This window comes from Diadema setosum, chromosome 1 (assembly GCF_964275005.1).
Source record: "Diadema setosum chromosome 1, eeDiaSeto1, whole genome shotgun sequence".
NCBI classification, from domain to species: domain Eukaryota; kingdom Metazoa; phylum Echinodermata; class Echinoidea; order Diadematoida; family Diadematidae; genus Diadema; species Diadema setosum.
In genome coordinates, this window is record NC_092685.1 from 39717382 (window position 1) to 39742043 (window position 24662).

The window sequence follows — 24662 nt, forward strand, 5'->3', positions numbered from 1 at the left end:
ATAAACATAACATGCACATTATCTTCACTCTCTGGAAATGTTTTACTTTTAAGATCACATGTGAAATTGCACCATAATTGGGATGCATGTTGTTGTTTTTGTTTTTCTAGATAAGATAAAATGTGATATGTTTCAGTAAAAAAAAAAAAAAGCGCAAAAAGAAAAAAAAAAACTTACTTATATATGATAAATATTATACTTTACCGTGCAAGCTGATAGAATTTAATCATTCAAACTGATATACACTGTACTAGCCTTTTGAAAATGAACATATTTTAAAAAGTTTGTATTGACTTTTGCAAGACAGCTGCCAGCTCTAATAATATTAGGCAAGTTTGACAACTGGCTAATGCAAAACTCTTTACTGTAGGTAAGTTGATTTTAACATGGTGATTCAAATGTATGAAATAAAAACTTGACTTTAGCTGTCCTAGCTACACAGGTTTGGCAGGTCTGTTTCAAAATTGCAGTAATTCATGTCTAATGCAGTCAGAGGGCATACAGTATTTTCCTTTTCTCAAGGATTTCAAGGCTAATAGCAATCTTTATACAAGACAATACAAATCACAATAAAACAAAGAAATAAAGAATATAATCAGTGCAATTTCCTTATCTTGAGATTTAAAAAAAAAATAAGAATATTACTCATTTTCATCAAAAATCAAAAGGCTCCAAGACAAACCAAGTTATCTAAGAATAAAGCAATTGTAGTGAGTATTTTTCTTTATTTTCAGCAATTAACTATTCTACAGAACCCTATAAACCCATGGGCTTTGCACTTTTTTTGTTGTTGTCAAAACAATGGCAATTGCAGCTTCAAGACTATTGACCTGAGAAGTAAAAAAAAAAAATGCTGAAAAGCAGTTGTGATATTTCAACAACTCATGTTAATCATTAAATCACAGAGAGATAAAGTTGTTTTACATTTGTACTACAAACAAACACTGAGTAAATTGACTAATGTTTTACTGAAAATGCAAGGATAATATAGACTTTGGTGGTATAGACAAAACCATTGTGTGGAAAAATGTGAATATGGCACAATCAAATGCTTTAATTAAAGGATAAAAATTTGTCCAAAATTAACACATTCCTTGATTTTATGGATCTAAAGTCTACAGGCAAGTCATTCTACGTGAACTTATAAATACAATACAAAAATGATAACAGGTATTATCAAAGCACATACACAAGTGATTTTGGTTGCCACGTAATCAGTCTGACAGTAATCTTATAGATGCTTTTGGTGCACTACAGTATGTTGCACAGCATTCTAAAACCTTGATATCATCACCATATATACAGTTAACAACAACATTATTCATACCCCTGTGAAATTATTAGTTTTGAGCAGGTTTCTTACAAGTGAAGGATGGAGTGATGGTGGTGGGGTGTTAACTTTTTACTCTTATTTGTCCTCTATAAATTGACACTAATTCCAGTTTTACCTCATTTGCATAACAATAGAAATGTTAAGATATAATACCCAATCACCATCACTCAATCCTTTACTTGTGAGAAATCTGCTAAAAACTAAACATTTCCCAGGGGTATGAATAATTTTTGTTGTTAACTGTATGTGAGCAGGTGTAGCAAGTGTCCCTTGTATCTTTTGTAACACTTAACGTAGACTACACAAAGTCCACAAGTCTTTGATACTATACACCCCTATATCTTGTGTAAAACTTTGCAGTAGTTTTACACAGAATATACAAGTCTTCAATGATACAACTCTCTATATCCTTGTATAAAACTTTGCACTAGCTTTACACAGAATTTACAAGTCTTCGATGATATAACCCTAAATATCTTGTGTGCAACTTTACTACAGATTACACAGAGTTTACATTGCTTCGATGATATAAACCCCTATATCCTGTGTAAAACTTTATGATTATAGTATAACTAGAGTTTACAAGTCTATAATGACATGTCTTCCTCTCGCCTCATGAATGCTTTATGTTACCCTGGGAAAACAGTGAATACTAAGTTCATCTTAAATTGTAACTGCATTTGAAACTTGGGGTAATTCTCTGAGTAGACATGCATTTTGGTCCATGCACACTGAAATAACAAGATGTTTAGGTTGCGTTCCATTGTGTTTTGTTATCGATGCACTTATGACATGTCCTACACACTTTGAACCCCAGATCATGGGCAAACAGGTAATACATGAAGTGGACATGCCTTTCTCTCACATTGATATGCATCGTGTGCCATGATAAGTATTTGATCATGAGCCAATATCTATAACTACTTCAATACACAGAGCCAAGCATCTGATATCTCTTTCTTTTGCCCTTAACCCATTGAGGACCGACTAATTTTGCTACAACATGCATTTCCCATAGACACCTGCCTGAGTATACTTGGGACTCGTCCTTAACAGGTTAACACATCAAGTGGTTTATAATCAGTTTCTACTCGCATTTCTAAAACCAAAGTCCATGGGTTTGACATGACATTAGGTATTACGTATAGAAATGCAACTGCAAAATAAAAACAAATGCAGTTTATATGCTGCATCATTAAACGTTTCACTATCAATTGCAGTATGATACATGATAATGCATGTATGGTGAGTGGGGGTGTCTATGTATGCTTGTTTCAAGTTGCTTTTTTTTAACCTGTTAAAGACGAGTCCGGAGTATACTTGGGCAGGTGTCTATGGGAAACACGTGTTGTACCAAAATGATTCCATCCTCAATGGGTTAAGGCTGGCAAATTGCATTTAATCCTTTGTAAAACTGACACCATGACATAAAATCTGGTCACTTTTTTCTCTGTACAGAGAAACAAATCAACAAAAATAAAAAGAACAATAATATACTCACTTGCATTTCATAACACACTTCTATAACTCTAAGATCTTTGGATGAGACTTCCTACATCTTTCTCTCTTTCTGAATACTATCTGTAATATGTATGGCAAAACACCTGCAAGTCTGCAATTCATCTGAACAGGCTCCAATGTGTCTTAATTCTGTGCACATTGAGACATAGCCAGCATTTTGATCTGTGTGCATACAGATATTAACAGTGGACACCAATAAAGACGAGAAAAAAAAACCCCCCAAAAACCAAACAGATTGTTTGAAATTTTGCTGGAAGCCTCAACTCTACACTACCTCTCTTTCTGCAAGTACTTGAAGACGTCTCGCCTGAGTACATAACTGAGTCCGGACATGATGGTGGTTGCTGCTGTCACGTACCTACAGTTGGGCACAAATAATAACAACAGAACTAATCAAGATCACACAACATTCTCTGTGCTACGTTTTGGAGATGTACTACTACAAGATGTTCCTGCTACAACAAACACGGTTATAATAAAATTTTGTTCCATCGAAGTAAAAAGTCAGGTCTCCAAATCATTATCTTTCATTATATCTTTATTTGTGCGGCTATAACGAAATTTCGATACAAAGAAACAAAACTGCTGGATGTGAGGACTGCGTTATAACAGGAGTCGTTGGCATACTAAAAAGACGAGGACACTTCCAGACAATATCTATATTTTATTCTCGCATAACATAGTGTCCCCCTCATATGTCAGACAGCAGGAATTTGGCCTATTCTATTAGATTACTCCCATCAAGCAAGTGTTTGGATATTGAGTTTTTTCTCTTATATGTTCATTCAAAGTTCTGTGCTTTGCTGAAACAAATGATTCAAACAGATGATTCTTTTTCTAACTCTATCTTTAATAAGAAACACTCACAAACATGAGACCCGGGGGTCTTGCACTCACCCGAGTATCGCAAGTTCACCTTCCACAGTCACTAATCTAAATTACACATAGCACTATCATAGCCTATTGCTTACAATTTGAGAAAAGAAGATTTGAAAAGATTCCTTAATTAGGGGGTTGGCCCCCTTGGGCCCCCGGGGGGAGCATGGTGCCTATTTGAACAAACTGAGATCCCATACCCCTAGAGATGCTATCTGCCAAGATTGGTGAAAATCAATCATGGGATTTTCAAGAAGATGAAAATATACAATTCAGATTAGGTCCCCATTTGGACCCCCCCCCCCTCCCCCCTCGGGCAGCAAAGGGGGCACCTCTGGATCTGCCATGAACAAACTTGAAACAACAGTCATCAATGTACTAACTAATAGTATTAAAGATAATAAAAAGTTTTGGTACCTCAAAAGTTTCCCTGAATTTCCGTGTTTCAGGTTAAAGTATCTATCATATAACTAACACTGTGAGACTTACTCGCCCCAAAGTGCTCTCATTTCTTAGTAATCATGCAATTAACTGCGACCAGCAGCCCCATACGAACAGCGTAATGGGGCTTCGCATTGTAGCATTCAGGATCATGACAGATTTAGTATCGCGGGTAAATATCAACTTAAAATCCACAAAATTCTTCAATTTGAAGACTTACCAATTAAGTTGAAGTCTTGAAAACAGGCTTCATGCAACGTTTGGTTCTGCCAATAGTCCCTTTCTGTTCGAATTGATGACTGAATGTGACTCTGTCGAGAGGACCTTGGGAGAGCTACATACACTGATTACTACGACCAGCGCATACGCACACATCACATGCGAACAAATTTCAAATCCATGAACGAATAAGATGTTTGTGTGCGCATGCGCTGGCCGTCAATTCAGTGTAGCTCTCCCAAGGTCTTCTCGACCGAGTCACATTCAGTCATCAATTCGAACAGAAAGGGACTATTGGCAAAACCAAACGTTGCCCAAAGCCTGTTTTTAATACTTCAACTTAACTGGTAAGTCTTCAAATTGAAGGAATTTTTGGATTTTAAGTTGATATTTACCCGCGATACTAAATCTGTCATGATCCTGTAAGCTACAATGCGAAGCCCCATTTAGCTATGCGTATGGGGCTGCTGGTCGCAGTTAGCTGAACAGTATGCGTATGGGGCTGCACGCTGCTGGTCGCAGTTATCTCGCACCATACGCGTACTACCTCGCCGCCGTCATACGGCGGCGGCTCTGGTACGAAACCATTATTGAATGATTACTAAGACATGAGAGCACTTTGGGGCGAGTAAGTCTCACAGTGTTAGTTATATGAAAGGTACTTTAACCTGAAACACAAACTAAGACAAGGAAATTCAGGGAAACTTTTGAGGTAATACCAAAACTTTATATTATCTTTAACTTAGCTCTATTACGTCTGGTTCTAGAGAAGAAGATTTTTAAAGATTCCTTAATTGGGGGGTATTTGGGCCCCCCTGGCAGGGGCCCCCAAGTGGGCATGGTGCCCATTTTAAGAAATTCAGATCCTATCCCCCTAGGGATGCTACCTGCCAAGTTTAGTGAAAATTGGTCATGGGCTTTTTAAGGAGAAGGTGAAAATGTAAAAGGTTTATGCACGACGCACAACGGATGATGCATGACGGATGCCAGACGCTGGACAAAGAGCGATCGCAATAGCTCACTTGAGCCAAAGGCTCAAGTGAGCTAAAAATAGTAAAAGCCATACAAAACAGATACAGAATCAAAACATATGAAAGCAGTTTCCAGGATGCAATGGGTTAAAAGGATTTATGTCGCTGCTATTGCTGTAGTGTGGTACATATTGCTCTGTTCACCGACTTACCACAAGCCATGAAGATAAGGGTGGTCTGTGAATTCCAGAACAGGGGCAACGAGTGTGAACCCTACTAGAGATAATTGCACTGCTGTATTAACCTGTGTGGGAAGAAGAATGCAATAAAAGATAGATAAATTAGAGGAATAACCACAGTGTGATGCCTTTTTCAATGAGAACAAATTCGTAATTGGACTTCCCTGAACAAGTTGGCATCACGTTGCACCAAACAATGCACAACAAACGACACTATCAAATGTTACTACTACGCCTGATGGACAATTAAAGAGAAAATCAGACTGAAAGCAAGCATGAATATGAGTGAGAATGAGAAATAATACACAGCTCAGAGTTACAAGTTCACATACAGCATTCTTCCCATTGTAGATTTACGAGCCACAAACTTACTGAATATCATACTGTGACAAATACCAACATGGACATAGCTGTATGTAATGTGGGACTTGCGCTAATATTCCCTGCTTCATACAAATCATGTGTGAGTAAATCAAGTGTGAAAATCAAGCCATTTTCCCTCTAGAACTTCCTTGCACATATACTCAGGGTATTACCACAAACAAACACAAACAAACAAACAAACAAACAAATCAAACTTTCCTCTATGGACAAATGGTTCCCTTTTCATTTAATGGGTGACAACTTATTCATTTTACTGGCCTAGTAATGAGTTCCACTAGCCCAATGCAAGCAGACATATCAGTTTATTAGCATCTATGCCTACTTTATGTCTTCTTTCATGTGGTTAAGAAAGAAGTACTCAAAAGCTTTGCAATAATTATTCTAGCAGTAATATGTCCTGGCATCTAGGCTTAATACTATGAATGGACAACCAGCTTTCCCCTATGACCACACTAATTTAAGGAGGGAGGCCATAAGTAGGACTGTACATGCCACAGAACCCGTCTTCTGTTAAATGACCTTTGGATGATACTAAAATATACCTTTGACAAATGAGTTTACTTTACATATTTTTATAGCTTTTAATGACAAGTTGTAAAGATAAAGGCAGTAAGAATTTGCCCTTGTGCTCTTTAGCACTGTGTTTGATCTGTCCATGTGAAATGACTGAAAAACTATTTTTACCGATGGCTTCACCTACTTTCCTAAAAGCTCTGACAATGAGGTAATTCAACAGACTGCTTCAATGAGTGGCAAGAGTGCACATGTTTGTTTGCACAAAGGGTGGGGGCATCAGGAATGAAAGGGAAAAGAAGTTACATCTCATTGACCTTGAATCACTAAATTCTACACATTTCAAGATAACAATTGCCTGGTACTATCATCATATGGCAATATTGGTACCATTATCTCCCCTGTAGCATGACAACAAGTTATTTACCAAGTAATCATTTACACATAGTCAAACATCTTGGATCAACAACAGCAACAACATCAAAACCCAAACTATTTTTTGCTGGCAACAGTGAGGAAAAGACTGGGTAAAAAAGTCAGCTTCCCTTTTCTTTGGCTGAACAATTCATTCAATTGGAGTTATTTCGCACTGAATATCATCTACGTATAAGACACAATTAGCACAGTTGCACCGATGTCATTGTCTGGCCTTTCACAAATCATACCTACCTGTACTTCTCCTGCATGAATGAATTGGTTACAATGGCTTGAGGCAAATTTGGGTCAACTTCAGTACAAATGATCAGTCACACTCTGTGCAACAGAATATTTTACTATTTCAATGGTGAACAAAACATCTAAATCAGCACTCTCATGCTCAAATGCAACACCTATAATTCTCTTATGTATCATACTTTGATAGATCTTTTCATATGAGTTCTGAAAGAGTGACAGAAACAGCCTAAACATTGTTTTGATTTTGTTTGTTTGTTTGGTTTTTTTTTGTTTGTTTGTTTGTTTGTTTTTTTTTTTGGGGGGGGGGGGGGTTGAACCATGTCGTGGAGCTGAAAAATCTGGCAGACTGACCTTGCTAATGAAGGTTGGCTTCATCTGCACCGTAGCATGGGTGGCGTCAAAGAACCTCTTGGCTGTGATGGGAGGAGGCAGAGACTGGTAGCGGAGGTAGAAAGCTGCGGACACCAGCCCTATGTCTCGCAGGACTATCAGTGCAGTGAGGGAAACTAGGGAAGAGATTTGAACAGCAATATGAAAGCAAATCATCCTAAGTTAGATTGCTAGAACATTTTCAGTGTGATAAACATACAGTTAAGGCCATTAATAATCTTTTCAGTGTTCACATACATATATATACCCCTTCATACTGTATCAAGCACAGAGAAACAGATACCAGTGGTACGCTACATTTGCTGGATTGTTGAAAATCATGGTACATATGCACATTTGAGTTGAATAAATCATCCCCTTTCACAATAATAGGTGACCCGCTACAACAAAAGGATCAGAAAGTCGGGGGAGGCCAATTTTCTGAAAATGACATGATATTTTTCCCTTACTCTTCCACTTTAATTTCATATATAACATAACTCATAAAAATACTCAGTTGCGGAGATATTGATAATTTAATTATTAGAACATTTCAAGTGGTTTAGGATATCAGTGTTTCAAGAAAACCGCCACCATGATCAAGGGGAGGCAAGATAATTTTCACTTCTCGACAATTATAGAAGGTATGCTCCTAGCAACCTCTGCAGTGTTCATTCAAGCTTAGCGCCAACAGTCTACACATGACCAATCAATAACCAGGATGCCACGCACTGACCAATAAGATCACTCCCTCATTGCTAGGGGCGGAGTCTATGTGTGGCACTAAATCTAAATATTTGGACACCCTTTCTGTTCTGTTGAAAGGTCGGAAAATCATGGCCCAGAAAACGCTAATTTCTTGCCTTTCCTGCGATCAATTAGCTTCAATATTTCGGCAGATGATAGACAATACATTAGACTACAAAATTATGCCAAAAACAGAAATCCGGTGGTTTTGACCAATTTTGATGATCCGACTTCAAACTCAATTATCTTGGCTCAGCTGTCAGTGACTTTTGGATCCTTTTGGTGTGGTGGGTCACATACAAATATGCTTAATCATTTATCCATCTAGCCATTTATATCTACTTTTCTTTATTTCTTATCCTCTTATCCTTTGTTTGTGATTAAATGGGGATGTGATTTTTCAAAGACACTGTTTTCTACTAGAATCGACTGCAAAGTTTAGTGAAACCAGACTGTAAACAAATAATGGATGGCACCGCTTTCTTTCAAACTACCATCCTCTTACACATGATAACACTGTTGCCATGGTGATGATGCTAATGAGTGGAATCTTGACGTACCTGGGATGAGGTTGCTGTATGTGAGACTAATGGTGAGGATGCTGATGAGACACTTGTCTGCCAGAGGATCAATGATGGACCCCAGCACTGACTGCTGGTTGGCAAAGTTTCTGGCTATCCATCCATCTAACTGCAAATACACAATAGGGCAATAGGTGTGGTACTTTAAAACTTACATCTTGTGTGGCACAATGTGCCTGGTTGACTATTGCTAGTCACCTGGGGCGAACAAAAAGGGGTTAGCATCATTCATCCATTTTTCTTGTGCTGGTGTGTCACTACAAATGACGGAGTGGACCCGCTGTTTAGAATATGCATATTAACTGGTATACTGGATGGTTGTTAGTAGACCTATATTGCATTGCAGATTTAAATGAGACAACTGAATTACAGCAGGCTTAGCAAGTTATCAATCTTCAAACCGATAACAAGATGCCACGTTAAGATGTCACGCTAAATTTGTTGAACATGGCAGCAAAGGCATTCCAAAAATTGTTCATTCTGGTGTCCAGTAAATATTGAATTATGAGAACAAACACTGAGTCTCCTTTTTAAGCAGTATGAAGCTGCAGCCTGTATTGTAATTATTATTGTAGCCTAATATGTAGATTTTTCTTCTAGTTTTTGAGATGAATTCCGTGATAAAGTGGCATACTTTTTCCCCTGTCCATTTGACACTTTTTTTTCTCCTTGTTTTCTTGCTACATACATTGTTGTACTCAACTACATGTACATCATAAATTCAAAGGTCTAAATGGATGACTGAACACACAATCAAAATAATACATTTAAGAAAAAAGATTATGTTTAAGTTCATCATATCAAAAGGTCCATGCTTGCCATGCATGTTCATTATCAAAAAAAAAAAAAAAAAAACTTGGATGGTAGGGGACTGAAATTTATATGCTCAACATTAAATATTGCAGTACGTCTGAAATTGTTCATGTGCATGAAGTCTGCAGCCTTCAGTTAAACACATATGATACTTTTTCTTCTAACGGGGCACAATGCACTGAGCTGACAATGTTTGCCGACTCTGGCTTGTCACCAGGGGCAAACCAATAGGGGTTAGCATCGTTTACCGATTTTGTGGTGCAGGTAGATGTGCACACGGTATGGACCACTTCACTCGGTTTGCACCCTCTCTTCGCAAGAAAGACAGGTGGGATTTTTTTACATGTGTGAGTTTTGATTCTTCACACACCAGACCTCCGTTCAATGTCCTACTGGGGTATCTCGGGGATGGACAGTTTTGCCTCAGGAAAAAGGGGGCAGCATGGTTACACATAGCGCTGCTCAGCTAGACTCAATGAATTCATGTCGGTGGTTTGATTCTACACCATGGTTTATGCAAATTTCTTCTTCGTAAATACAACTGACAGATTGCGTACGCCGACAGACATCCAGTAACAAATGCGCATTGATATGCACATGTGTCAAAGCATGGACCTAGGTCCATGGTCAAAGGTACCACTATTTCACACTCACTTTAGACCATGGTCTAAATTTAAACCACTTTTGTGAATTCGGGCCAATGGTACTCCAACCTGACCTTTTGGATCTATTGCAAACTGAGCTGCCTCACCGCACAGCCAACTGAGCCGCCTCACCGCACAAATATTGAAGACGAGGTTGAGTTGTTATAACAACGGATGCTCACCAGGTCTGTGACACCAGCCAAGGCAAAGAGAACAGTGCCCAGGAGAAACTGCTCTGTGACTACCAGGTATCCCAGTACCGGCGACATCACGAGGCGGGACATCGTCAGAAGGTTTGGGATGGTGAAGATGTTCTCTCTCTTCAGAATAGAAGTGAAAAGCAAAGTAAAGACACAAAGTCTATGTTCATTAAGGTTACAACCTTCATCTTTTCATATTGAATTGCTGCTAATCATTTCTGCTACTAATGATAAAGATGACAATGATGATAGTAATAAATGCTAAATATTGCTACAATCAGACCTTTGTTATCTGGCCATGTCTGGATTGGCACCAGTCCAGATAAGTGATTCGGCTGGACATGGGAGAAACAATTGATGTTTACGGTATGTATATGAGTATAAGGTGGCTGCTGACCCAGTGGTAGCTACATGGGTAGTGTACACTGCAACAGTGGTGTAGTTCATGCTAGCCTATCTAAAATTGTAGTCATGAAATTGAAATACTTTGCTGTACAATTTGTAACCTGTTTCTGTAGGGAATATAAGGCAAATTGCATGAGTTTTGCAGGAGGTTTGAATTGTGCTTGAAATTACTCTTTTTCTTTGTCTTCACTGGTAGAAGGTGTCCTTATGATAGGAGAAGTCCGGATAAAAGTAGAAGTCCAGATGAATAGAGAGGGTCTGATAATCAAGGTCGGACTGTACTAATACTACCTTGTATACAACTACAGCTGTACTTTGAGTACTAATTCCAAAAAAAAATGAATAAATAACAAGATAAATAACACTTGCAACAAATCACTGGGAGGTCTCAAGCAAAAATAAGTATGCATTGTTGCCCTGCATATGGCCAAGATAACTTGACACACAATTTATTATTAGACTTTATCTCATGATTGGATATGATTGCTGGTAAGCCACTAGAGGGCGTAATCACATAATGTACAATAACTGTATGGTATCAACTGGTTGTAATGATAGTCCACATGACCTTGCAATTTAGAGTCTTTCTTCCAGCTCTTGTTACTTATCTGCAAATAGCTGGAGCTGAACCATGGCAAAAAACTGTATCAATGCTTCCCGGGAGATAATGTCATCTCCATATATCTGGGTGTTTAGAGGGGTTTCACAAGACAAATATATTACTCTCATTTACTTTTATTGCGATTGCATCCATCATTTGACTGACTGAGTGACTGACTGAATTAGGGAAAGAATGAATGAATGTAGGAAAAATAAATACACAGACAAAAAAAAAAAAAAATAGGGACTTCACTGAACAGTGCACTATCAAGAGCTGTGAAAAAAGTCCACTGTTCATCATGGAATTTCTTCTGCAAACTATCTTGTCTGGGTGTTTAGAGGGGCTGACCCTTTGCTTTCTTCAAATCTTGACTTACAAGTTTGCACTTCCCCACCCCAAACTCTACATGGCCTCTTAAAACAGCAAAATCAAGATCTTGGAGGCTGTGTTGCATTTCATAAGTACTATTGCAGTGAATCATAAGTACTATTGCAATTACATAAGTACTTATGCAATTGCATAAGTACTATTGCAATTACGTCAGATTGATGCACACACCAACTCTGCTCACCAGTTCTTTCACTTTCATCTTGCTCTGCTCCACTCTAGCTTGCACCTTCTTCTTGGTTTCCTCAAATTCAAATTTCTCTGCCTTCTTCCTCGCCCTCCGAAGCAGACCCACGGCCACGCCCCCTTGCTTGAGCAAGGCGTAACCTAGTTTCACGTGGAACGCCTCCTCGCGCATGCGCTTACTCCCACGCCTCTGGTGCTGGTTGCTCCCTCGTGCATGAGCTGAGCTGGAAAATGAATGCAGGCATGTCCAGTAGGTTGGAATACTGTCCTCACGGGGTGTCTGTTTTGACCGTGGGTCCTGCAGGCCACAGCCATGGATGTAGTCCAGTCCAATCGCACTCGTCCCCACTGGATTTAGTCTGATTCCATGACCTCCGACCCTGGTCAGTGTTGCTAGTCTTGTCCAAGACATCTTGGCAGCACTTGTCTCCCATCAATGAACAATTCTGTGATTAATCCATCTGCTGACAGAACGGTATGTTTTAAAGTAGAATAAAGGGGATTATTTGTCAAGAACGTACCATAGTTCACAAATTTGATTGTCTATTGTAATCTAAAATAGAAATCCTGCATCAAGGTTCCACCTCCCATGCAAAAATTTGACCGCACGCAAAAAGGCATCTATAGTAGTGAAGCATAGGCTACTACTTAATTTTGGATGGCACTACATTACATTAGAATTATTGGTGACTTGCAGAGTCTTGAACAGTTTTGAAGAGAAATCCAGTATAAGTCTATTACTCATCGACCACCTATTTTGAGATAAACAGCTCTCGTGCAATGGCTCTCCCGTGTGTAAACTACAATCAAAAGTATGTGTGGGATCTGGGGCGCAATACACTGGAACATTCAAACATGAATACAAATCAAGACAAATTAGGGGAGTACAGGTAAATAACCTCAGGAAACAGGAGGAAAATAAAATTGAAGAAAATTAGTAACATACCGGAATGTTATTGCTAACACATATATGCATATTTACCCATTCACTGGATTGACATGCTTTTCAATGGGAAAATGGGTGGTCCATTGAAATAATGTGCTTGCGCCAGTGTTCAGTAAAAAATGTCACTTGTGTTTGTTGCCGAGAGTTCCTCGCACACAGTACACAGTACGAGTCAACACTCTGAGCCTGGGATATGAATCTGTGGTATTTTCTGTGACTGCCTCAAGCAAGTGGAATGATTGAAATGAAGGTGAAACTGAAGGATATTTTCTAAGATAAACAATATTTTATCAAAAAGTGGTTGATGAGTAGTAGGTCCAAGTATTCTATACTTTGAAATAGTTTATTTATGATCAGAAATCGACAATTACAATTAATGGTAAATTTTAAGTTACTGTATTACTCCCCCTTGCCTATGCTATGCCCTCACAAAGACATGGAGAAAAATTATCTAGACAGGAGTCAGGAAGTAGACTAAATTTACATGATGATGAGCATGAAACTCTCGAACTTTCCCTAGCTTTAGTCCTTGACCGAAAGATCGGTCTGTATCTGTCCGTCGGGGAATGTTCCGCGGAGACTACGTCTGGCTTCACGGATCCCCTCCGTCTACGGAGGACAGCATCAATGGCAAAATATAAAAAGAGTCCTCCGGACAGACGGATCTTTCTGTCTAAGTTAGTCCTTGCTTTCTCAGCTCAGCACTCGGCCTAACCCCAGGGCGCTCCTTGTACACAGACACAGTTATAAAATTTACTCGGCCACGGCTCAGCATCGCTCACCGCAGTGCCGCACCGTAGCACTGGCACTACACTATGAACTCACAAGCTAACAAGTTAGAAGTAATAGAACGGGATCGCGCGGGACGGATTAAGGATCCGCTGGAACAGCTATCTACAACTAGCAATACAAACAACCCAACATTCAATAGACCGGAGACCCGCCAGTGAAGTGTGCCGATTATGAGAATAGATAGTCACCATTTGAAATTACAATAGAGGATGATATGAACTTGCCCCGTTTACTTGTTCCATTCGCATCGCATGCTTCTAATCAAAGTCCATGGGCGCTGCCATGTTGATCCGTACACTCAATGCACTGGCTCATACATGCACTAGTACTTTCTGATTCAGATATGTAGCCAATTTTAAGTTAAGTCAAACATCTTTGATTTTAAAAAAAATAATGAATATGTGTAAAAGTATGAAATTTTTATGATTTCATAGATTTTATAGAAATTTTTTAATATTATTTTCAGCTTAAAATTACTCATACAATTCCACGTACACAAACAAGCACGAGTCAGCCAGTCCCAGTACACTGTCCCAGTACAGTACGGTATGTACTGTACGTACACACGTACACGTTACACGTCCACGTCTACAGTCTGTACTGCGCGGCTAGCTCTACCTACTCTGCTGGGGGACGCCGGTTGCACAGCTGTAGTTGATCCAGGACAACTTAAACTCCCCTATCTTCAAAGCGATATGGAAGTAAGTTGAGTGTATTCTGTGCCCCCATTTTAATGTAAGCACACAGTGATTTATATTCAACTTTTCTTCAAAGTTTCACTTTCAGTCTCCGGGAAATCTGGTAATTTAGGCCTAGTGCCTAACGACAACGTTAGTAGTATGGTTGAGGGGTCTAGATATCGCGCACGAAAATTTGAAATGCTCTTATAATAGAAGTTATTCCATAATCGTACCTGAATTTCTCAATGAATATCACGAAAATGCAGAAAAATCACCTCCCAGAATCTCCTGATGATACGATGACGGAGTAGTGCGCTGTCGCCGTTTGTATGTCGGACTTTTTTTTATGCGTTCACCTTCTCGGGGTATGTAAAGATCGCGCAGCTGCCCTATGTAGTTTCATGCGTGAAAGTGTCTGCCCCTCTCTGCGGCTGTAGCGTGCTTCGGCTTTCGTAGAATATTATCAACGATCGATCGAACAAATTACGAATTCTATCGGCTACGATCATACGAACGAGACAAGCGAGACGACACGTCTAGGCTACAACATCCTTAAAAAAAGATTTTAAGCTAAGGTAGGTAAATTATAATGTAAAAAATTGGAAATTTAGTGAAAAATTTGTTCCAAAAAATTGGAAATTTGGTGCAAAATTTGTTTGAAATCAAAATTTCTTACCTGCTTTCTTCTCATGTTTAGCGGTTGTCAGGTATTTTTATTCCATGGGCGTATCGGCAAATTTTGCGCTTAGTCCTACGCGTAATATTGCTTGCTATACACAGTTACGCTATGCGCGATCATTACGTCCCTGCGCGAGACCTAGTACCCTTACTATACTAGTAGTCATAGTGGTTGGTAATAATGATTTGATTGATATTGATAATGGTAGCGAGAATTGCTGTGAGTAGTGTGAGATGTTGATGCATGATCATGATGATGGTGAGGTGACGTGAGGGAGGGAATGGGGTGGAATTAGAAGTGAAGTGGTTGTGCTCTAATGTAGTTAATACATTGTCATTGTAAAGCTGTGTTTACACCATGTTCCCAGCAACCATGGAAGCCCCGTTTCAGGCGCAGGTCACCGCGCCGTGGTAAAAACAGGATGGACGTGAAACGACACGGTGAGACAGGATTGTCAAACGTGTCAGGCTTTGATTGCCGTGGATGCCGTGTCAGATTTTTAAACTGTCAAAAAAATTTGCCATGCACGGCAGTCCCAGTGCTAATGTGTAATGAGGGATTTTGTATTGCCGTGATAAAACGGGTTGAATGAAACAAAACATGTGACACGTAGTCCGTTTTAGACAACTTGGAGGTGATCCGTACGTACACCTAGAGGGGGACACAACTGAAAATATCAGTAGTCTAGCCTGATCAGATGCCGTGAAAATTGAGAACAGGGTCTGATAGCCATATACGCTCACGGGGGCGAGGGTTGGAACGACCACGAATAGAATTACTAAGGGCAAAAACAGGAGAATGTCTCATCTACCCACAGCGCACTGTGTTTCAGGCAAATGGGACTGCCATGCATGCAATGGCCACAAGGAACATGGTCTAAACACAGCATAAATGCTAGTATTATGTCAAGTTCTGATGCACCAAACTGAGGGTGGTGAGGCAAATTTGAACAAAATACTATTCAATATGAGTGCATTCACTTGACTTATGATATTTTAATCACATTAAATTTACACGAAGTGCAAGCGTTCAGTTTATTAATAAGTTCTTTAATACTTCCAATGAAACCCAAATGTACATTTGTCTACTGTACAGTTGAGATTACAGAATATGGATTGAATGAATGCAGCAATATCAGTAGCACACATTATTCGTGAAGTTTGAGGAAAATTTGTTCAAAAGTTATGAGTTTTTAAAAGTTTCGGTGCCGCCATTGCTGGATGAGAAGACTGCAACATTTTGCGACATCTCACTTGGTCAAGCGATATAAAAGTCCATAATGCCGTCCGAAATTTGACTGCCTGCTACATGTAAAAACCTATATGTTTTTACGCATGGTCGAACCTTGGCATGGGATGTTGAACCTTGTTGCGAGTGCCAATACTTTTATTTTTCTATCGTAATGAAAAAGCATTTGACTTGCCTCTTTCAGAAAACGGGGTATCAGCATGATCAGGAGGGGGATGTACACACTTTTCATTAAGAAAAAAACAAACAAAAAGCATGTGTCCGGTAATTTACAAACACACTCTCATTCATGCATAGATAGACAGACGGACACACACACATACATGCACTTTATTTTATCTAGAGTATCTGAGATGTACAGTATGTTCTGATAGATAGGTGCTTGTGATGTATGATAGCTTTTTGTGATTTCTGTCAGATTAAAAGAAAGCTTTTGTACTGCAGGTTTTATGTTTTACTGTTTAAATGTGAGACCAAGTATTCAAGATTAGTCCTGTTCCTCAATACCCTCAGAGTATGACTTAGTTTATAATGAAAAGTGATCATGCATTTTTGTTTTCTGCAATGCAATTTATCTATTTTTCCTTTTGTAGAACCATGCAGATGACACCCCAATGTTTGATCCACAAGTGTTGGAGGAACTTAAAGCCCAGTTTACAGATCTCAGCAAAGTCTCCTTCAATCCACCAATCACCCCTCAGAATCCAGGAGAGTCTTTACTGATGAGGCCGCTCTACATGTCAGACTATGACAAGGGTAAGTAACAAGGGGGATAGTTTTATTCTGTCAGGTATAGACATACTTGTATAATACCTCTTATGTGAGTATTGATAATGTAATGGGGGTGGTTTAAAGTTCTTTAATTTCCTTGTTGTGTATCATTAAGAGGATGCAAGGGGTGCTTTGTTGTAACCAACTACCGGTACTTTATATGAGATTGTTGTATATTTTGCATTAATTATTTCAGTCAATTCAATCTGATATCCCCCATTTTGTTTTTGTTTTTTGTTTTTTGTGTGTGTGCTTTGCTTAGGCACTTTGAAGGGTACAGTTTTTCATAGCCAGTGAGTAAACTTAAGCCCTGCTTTAAGAGACCTTACCTCGGCAACATAGCGACGTCCAGAGAACAAAATTCCTCTAAAATTCCGATAAAACCAATGGAGAAAGTGAGGAGTACTGTTTCAACAGACACACACCAAATACCTTACCCATGTAGGTTCCCACAAAGGGGGTGTGTCCACTGATGCGACAAACATGCCTACTGGTCAGCACTGCCTATTGTTCTAGATTGTGCACATACAATCACTGATCTCAACCACATCTATAGAGATCAGTGGTTATGATCCATGCACGTGATCGGTGCGTGGCATGTCAGTCATTCTCTGTCTGCAATGTTGCGCATGTGGGTTGAGTGTATCAAAGGAATATTACTGGAGTTGCTTTCTAATTGCAGGGTTGCCGGGGTAGTGTCACGGTAATGTCAGGGTAATGCTCGGGTAGAATTTGGCAAAATTTACCGTGACAGCGTCCGAGCAACATTTTGCGGGGACTGTTTTAACAGGCAGGGTGAAAAAAGATAACCGTGACGTTACCCAGATGTTACCGAGGTAACTCTAGTTTGAAAGGCCCTGTTAAAACGGGGCTTCTGTGTAGATATTCTGCATTAAAACACTGACTGAGAGTGCTCTTTGGTTATATGCTGTACATGTATTCAGAATGCATCCTTTCCTTTCTGTTTGTTCTTTGATGTTCAGGATACCTCCAGCTGTTGGCTCAATTAACCAAAGTTGGCAATATTCCAAGGGAGATGTTTGAAGGTTTGTTTGTCTAGCCAATTAAAAACCTTTTTTGATTATGAGGTTTGTTTGCAAAATGGCATTACATTTATATTGTGCTTTTATTCTTTTGGTTTCATTGCCATTATCAGCAATGTTTCACAGACTGTCATTCCTGCTTATTTTATTTCTCTATGACCTTTGAAGGGGAAAATGTAAAAACAAACAAACAATGAAAATAGAATAATCATGATGTAGGAACCAGCAGTATGAAAGCTCTGTACACAGACTCTTTGATTATCAGATTGCAATGAATTTTGTGAATATATATAACTTTAACTGACACATCCTGTGTTACCAAATATTTCTTCTCTGGATATTGGTTTTTTTTAAAGTGCTTGTTATGGCATTATGATCAGCAGCTACAATGATGCTGTGATTAAAACTCTTCGCCATCATCGTCGTAACGAGTATCAATTTATAGTAAAAATGGGGTGCATCAAGTTGGGATATGTGGGAAATGACAAATCAATGTTCTCATTTATCTATGTATCAATTTACTTTTACTTTTAAACACTGAAGTTTGTATAGAGTTATGTACATATAAAGTACATAATTTTGATAATTCTATAATTTATAGAGTAATATATGAAAACAGTAGTCACCCATGCAGGTGAACAATACAATTGAATAATTATGTGTTCAGATAACTATTGGACACACTGTCCAAGCACATAGTTATTGGTCTATCACCCTAGGAACTAACTTTGTGTTGTTTTTTTCTAACCTGTGTTTTGCACTGCTCAGAGCAATTCCGTGCCTTCAAAGCCTGTCCAAACTCGTACTTCATCATTGTCATCGAAGACACCAGCCTGCAGCAGATTGTGGCATGTGGGACCCTGGGAATTGATTTCAAATTCATCCATCTCTGCTCCAAGGTAAGCTGGGCATCAAACAAGAATGAAAGAAAGCCTGGACAGGCATGGTAGGACTTTTAGCATAAATTGAAAAGTTTTCAAAGAATTGACAAACTTTCACTGACCCATGACTAGACTTTAATATGGTAATCAATGTTACCAGTGAAAAACACTGAAAAAATAATAGAATGATTTATTTGGTTTTTTTTTTTTTCCTGTAAGTAAATAAAATACTACTTTTGGATGCAATTCTGAGAGTGATGATGAATATGCAGCAGCATGTAATCTGTTAGTCATTAAAGCAGAAATAATGTAATTTTAAAAAAAAAAATGGTATTTTCCATTGCAGAAAGGAAGACTAGATGAGATTGTGGTCAAAGAGGAATACAGAGGGAAACAACTTGGAAAATTGTGAGTATGAAAGTTTGTTTTTTTCTATACATGCTTCTTTCTTAACTTTTACTTTGACTGTTGTTCTGGAAGACAGTTGCTTCCATGACTTCTGTCATGATAAAACTTATTTTCATTTCTGAGTTCCTTTTCATTATGTACGTCCTGTCCAAGATGTGGAATTCTAGTACAGTATATTGAAATTAATTTCATACCCCCAATGAGGGTTATCTGATTACATGTAGTGATTTCATAGAAGTATGTTTTTTGTTTCACAATCATGAAAATTATTTTGTACCTTAGTGAGTACTTTCACCTCCAACCGGTAGCTTCTTCAGACCATGGACCTACTACACATGGACATTCATCATTTCCTTAATTAATGCATGCCCCTGTCTATGACAAAAGTGTCACAAAAGCATTTTAAACATTCCTCCCTGCTTTGATCGTATGAACTCCGCTGCCGACAAGCCGGGGCAAAACACAACGCAGCTTTGAAAAAACTAAATGCGCAGAAGATAACAACTGACTTAATTCAAGGAAAATGCATGTGCAGTTGTGGTTTGTATTGGTATATCACCACTCAGACATTTTTATTAGCGAAATGCAGGTACTTTTGAAGAGATAGCCAAGTTTTTAGCTAATCGATCATGATTTCATATCTCATTTTCCACCTTTTCCGCTCATTTTTCCAGAGTAAAAACAGATAACAAGGGAAGAGGATATGTGTGTCTTACTATCCGGCAAATTCATATGTGTGAGCGCTAGCAAGCGAATCGGTAATTTCCAATCCAATGAAACAAGATCAGTCATGTTATGAGGTTTGCTGCTTCTCATCACTGGCGTTAATTCAAAGGCGTTTCAGTCAGAAAATGCGCATCAGCCAAATAAGATCAGAATTTGGGAAACAATTGTTTTGTCAGTGACGATCCATGATTATGCAATCATCATTTTTAAGACACCTGTATGTACTCATTGAGATGCGCACAGTCAGGTGGCGGCGGATCTTGTACTTCAAAGTGGTTTGATTCGTTGAAAGTCCATTCGTTAGTAGGTCCATGTTCAGACTGTGTCGTAGATGGTGATATGACGCTGGATGTGAGAGAATGGTATCATAATCCGAGAGAATATATTGGTCAGAGTCTCTGTTCATTGTGTTAGGGGTTTTTCCTGAATGTGAATTGCATCCCTTATCCATCTTGATGGGCAATGATCTTCTCTGGCAAGAATACGGCTCTCGTGCCATTTGATGGAATGGTTATTGATAGCAACGTTATCCCTCATGGCCAATTTGTGAATGATGATGTCTGCTGATTATTTTCTACATCAAGTGAAGGGATTTGGCTGATGTTTCTTAGAACTTCATCCTTATGCTTGCCTCTTCTTATACCAAATTGTCTGCCTGTCTCCCCAATGTATGTAGCTTAACATTGCAGGGAATCTCATATACAACTCCTTCTACATCATGTACTTTCCGCTTGTTTTTTGGGTCGACCAGTAGGCTTCTTCTGGTTTTATGGGGCTTGACAGCAGTGGAAACTTTAAACTCCTTGATATTCCTGAGGTCGTAATGAAAGATCAGACTGATAATCTTACCACCTCAATTGACAAAGCCATTTTTTTTTTCATTTGTGTAAGGTAGGTCAGCGAGTCTGACAGTAGTTTTGTTTCTTCTTTGTAAAAGGGGAAATGTATGTCACCTACTGTGTGCAGCCTCTACTTGTAGTGAAGATGGTCAGGTGGTATCAGAATATGGGTCTTTTCCTTTTTGCCTCAAGAAAGTTCTTAATCAGTCATCATGTTTTCTTTTTGGTTCCATTCAAGGATCGTCGAGACGTTGACATTGCTGAGCCAGCGGATGGGATGCTACAAGACCGCGCTGGAATGCACCACAGAAAACATGCCTTTCTACGGCAAGTTTGGATATGTGAAAGACCGTGAAAATTACATGACGTACCGCCACGAACACTGCTCCAAAAACAAAGAGGAAACATCCAGTTGATGCTTGTCTGAGGCTGATCAGCCTTGAAGACTGAATTTTGGAGAAAAAAGAAAGATCACGAGTGACCAGTTACGTCAATTCTTCCTGTATGTGGCCACATCTGTGTCTGAAAAATAATCAAACGGAAGCTGCATCATATATTCCCTCGTCATTTTCCTTTCTTGCCTTGAACTGTCTCAAGAATTTAAATTATGATTCTACAAGTTTCCTTAACTCAGGGAAATGTTTGATGTAATACCTAATTTGATACACTGTATAATAACAGTATTCATTATGGGATTAAATCACTTCCATGTGTTGAGCTGTTAGCGTATGTTGCTCTTCTTCATCAGTTTCGATGTGATGACAAAACGAATGTAACACGCTCTCGATCCATGCTATCTTCATTTAACTATAATACAGTCACATGTAATATTGCTGCATTGTTCCGAGCGACAAAGGTCACAATGGGGGAAAAATGTGTACAGTGGGGAAACATAGGAAAGAAAAAGAATGTGCGCTCAAAAAATTATTCTTCTTTATGTCTTTTGATTTGCCCTTTACCATCTACTGTCACACAGTAAATCATGCGATGAATAATCATGTCCATTTAAGATTGACGAATGGTAGAACAGAGGGGCTTTTCTACTGCAGATTTGAGAGGGCCACTGGAGGAAGCATAATGATGGCCAGAGCTGATTTGAAATGTTTTCTTGTCATACAAACCATGAAATCAACCGATTTTAATTTAAAAAAAAAAGCAAAAATAATAGGAATTGAAACAATATTTATGGACAGAATGGAGCCTTGTCCTTAACTTGTTCCCTATATTATAATGGCCCAGTAGCAATTGCTATAATGATTTTTTTTTTTTTTCATGCAGCTGTACATCTATTTCTTATTCAATTTTCAATTTGTTTTAACTTATTCAAATTTAACACGAAAGACAGGTAGCTCAAAATGAGAATGTTGTTTTCCCGTAATATCAGAGCTTAAAAAAGATAGTATAGTGTTTAATGAAGCACTTTTCTTGGTGTTTGAAAACTCCAGATATGTCTGTATTTTTATGCATTGTCGCAGGTCATTGTTGATCAGTCAGTGAGGGAAAGATTTTCAGACACAAATTTTCTAATTGCTCATGTTTATTTCGCCCCCAACAGACCTTACAACTCTTTACAGAGTGGTGAAAATTCACATCTTGATACGGAGCTGCCACCCTTTTTTGCAACAAATGTTTTAACTACTAGTATTTGATTCTTGACAACTCAGCTGTCTTAATGTATTTGAGAGTCTAGTTACATTTTTAAAGCAGATTATTTACAAAGTGTCTATGTAAATCATAGACCATTTTAAACATGTTGAGTCATAAGAAGTTGCCACAGACCACTTCAAGAGTTGGGGGAAAAAATGAATATCTCAGTGCCTTATGAAGTTGGTGGACTATAATTTGCCAAAGTTTGTGTTGCTGCATTAGCTGTAAGTTTCATATTCCCTCTCCCAGCAAGTATGTACAATGTACATACCCATGCCTCGTGCATGTACTTGTAGAATATGCACAAGCAAACACACAAGTCAATGACTCATCAAAGTCCAGGGGTCTGTTTCATGAAAGTCTTGTGAGACTTTTCACTCATAAGACACACTCGTATGAGAGACTTCATGAAATGGATTTTAGTTCTTCTTTTTCCGTTGAAAGTCTCCCATAGCTACATACAGTACATGTATGAGCAACTTTGGCCATTCTGGGATTTATGTAGACTTTTATGAGATGACTTCATGAAATGGACCCCAGGTCTTTTCCGTCGCCAACAAACAAACCATGGAGTTGTAGCTGCATCAGGGATGTAATCTTGTGTGTTGTTGCAATTAACCTGGTCAGTATGGAATTAACTTGCCCAAGTATGGCTGTACAGGAGAATTTGCTCTCGTGTGGCTACATGTATGTGGTCATGTGTCTCTTTTGGTGCGTTCGAGTGCTTTAAAGTGAACCAAAGCGAACCAAACCTAAGTGTACCGGACTGTACTGTGCCAGATTTGGAGTGTTTGAGTGCTCTGTGGAGAAAGCATACCTTATGAGTTATTTTCAGAGGGAGTTGCACATTTTGTAGCAAGAGGGTCATTCACCTTGCACGCTTCAACTACTCTTACAGATGTCCCAAACAAAGAGAATGACCTCTCTGCATTATGATGTATGTGCATGATTCTTCACATGCAAACTTTTGGTACCCTTTTGGAGCACATGGGTAAGTGGTCCACTTTTGGCTCCTTTCAGTTCGGTACGGTACTCCCTAGGAGCGTTTGAACACACTCCTCTGGCACGGGTTCGATATGGTTCAGTTCGCTATAATAGCAGAGCGCTCAAACGCACCTGTTGAACCAAAGATGATGTGAGCAAGTGTCGGGCTGAATGGGCTGATTTACCAGTTTTCTGGTCCATTCTAGTAGCAGTGATTCATGTTATCAAATCATCCGGTCCCAGGAATATTTCCTGCTTTTCTAGGTTAAGGAAACTGGACACCCTTGTTGATTTGAACAATCTGCTTTTTCTGGCAACTTCTCAAAGGGAAAAAAGCTTTCCTTTCATGTTGCTTTATTGCTTGATGTCCATCCTAACTTTCGCACAAGATATATAGCAGTGTCAAAAAAATATATATATTTGTGAATAAATACATGTACTGTGTATGTGTATTTATTGTGAGCATTTCCATAAGTATATTACAGAAAGTATGTAGATTAACTTATAGAACTGTCATGGCATACATTGTTCAGTGATGTTCTAAAATTAAAAGTGGCCCTCAAATGAAGGTCTTAAATGTATTACTGTGTGCCAGCAAAGGATTACATGTTAATTCTTGAAAAGTCTTTCATTCTATAGTGTCTATTACTTGTAGTGTGTAAACATGTTGTGCAAATTTGCTTTTATGTAATTACTTCAAAATATTTAAATGACTGTGTGTTTACAGGTGATGTTGGAAAAATGTACTTCAGTCATAAATTATTCCAGAATCAAGGTTAATTTATTTTATCGTACAGTTTATCTGTCAATACCATTTTGCAAGTGCATGTGCACTTTTTTACCAGTACCACTTCCGTTACAGCATACAACAGTAGGTGCAGTATGTCACTGGTTTTCATGGGAGCAAACTGGC

General features: G+C 38.7%; 2 protein-coding genes across 2 annotated transcripts; one reads left to right on the top strand and one right to left on the bottom strand.

Annotated features, from left to right (window-relative positions):
* Window positions 1–3083: 3083 nt before the first annotated feature.
* Window positions 3084–14086, bottom strand: LOC140230389 (probable cardiolipin synthase (CMP-forming)). The gene is made up of 7 exons (XM_072310541.1): window positions 14068–14086; window positions 12104–12566; window positions 10509–10646; window positions 8849–8978; window positions 7524–7678; window positions 5574–5665; window positions 3084–3212 (listed from the first exon to the last, which is right to left on the bottom strand). The coding sequence occupies exons 2-7, from the start codon at window positions 12515–12517 to the stop codon at window positions 3125–3127; spliced, it is 1017 nt and encodes a 338-aa protein (XP_072166642.1). The 5' UTR covers window positions 12518–12566; window positions 14068–14086; the 3' UTR covers window positions 3084–3124.
* A 452-nt stretch (window positions 14087–14538) lies between these two features.
* LOC140236087 (glucosamine 6-phosphate N-acetyltransferase-like) lies at window positions 14539–22081 on the top strand. Its single transcript, XM_072316095.1, has 6 exons — window positions 14539–14544; window positions 17044–17206; window positions 18205–18267; window positions 19033–19163; window positions 19492–19553; window positions 21357–22081. Exons 1-6 carry the CDS (start codon window positions 14539–14541, stop codon window positions 21532–21534), a joined length of 603 nt encoding a protein of 200 aa, XP_072172196.1. The 3' UTR covers window positions 21535–22081.
* The last annotated feature ends 2581 nt before the right edge of the window (window positions 22082–24662 follow it).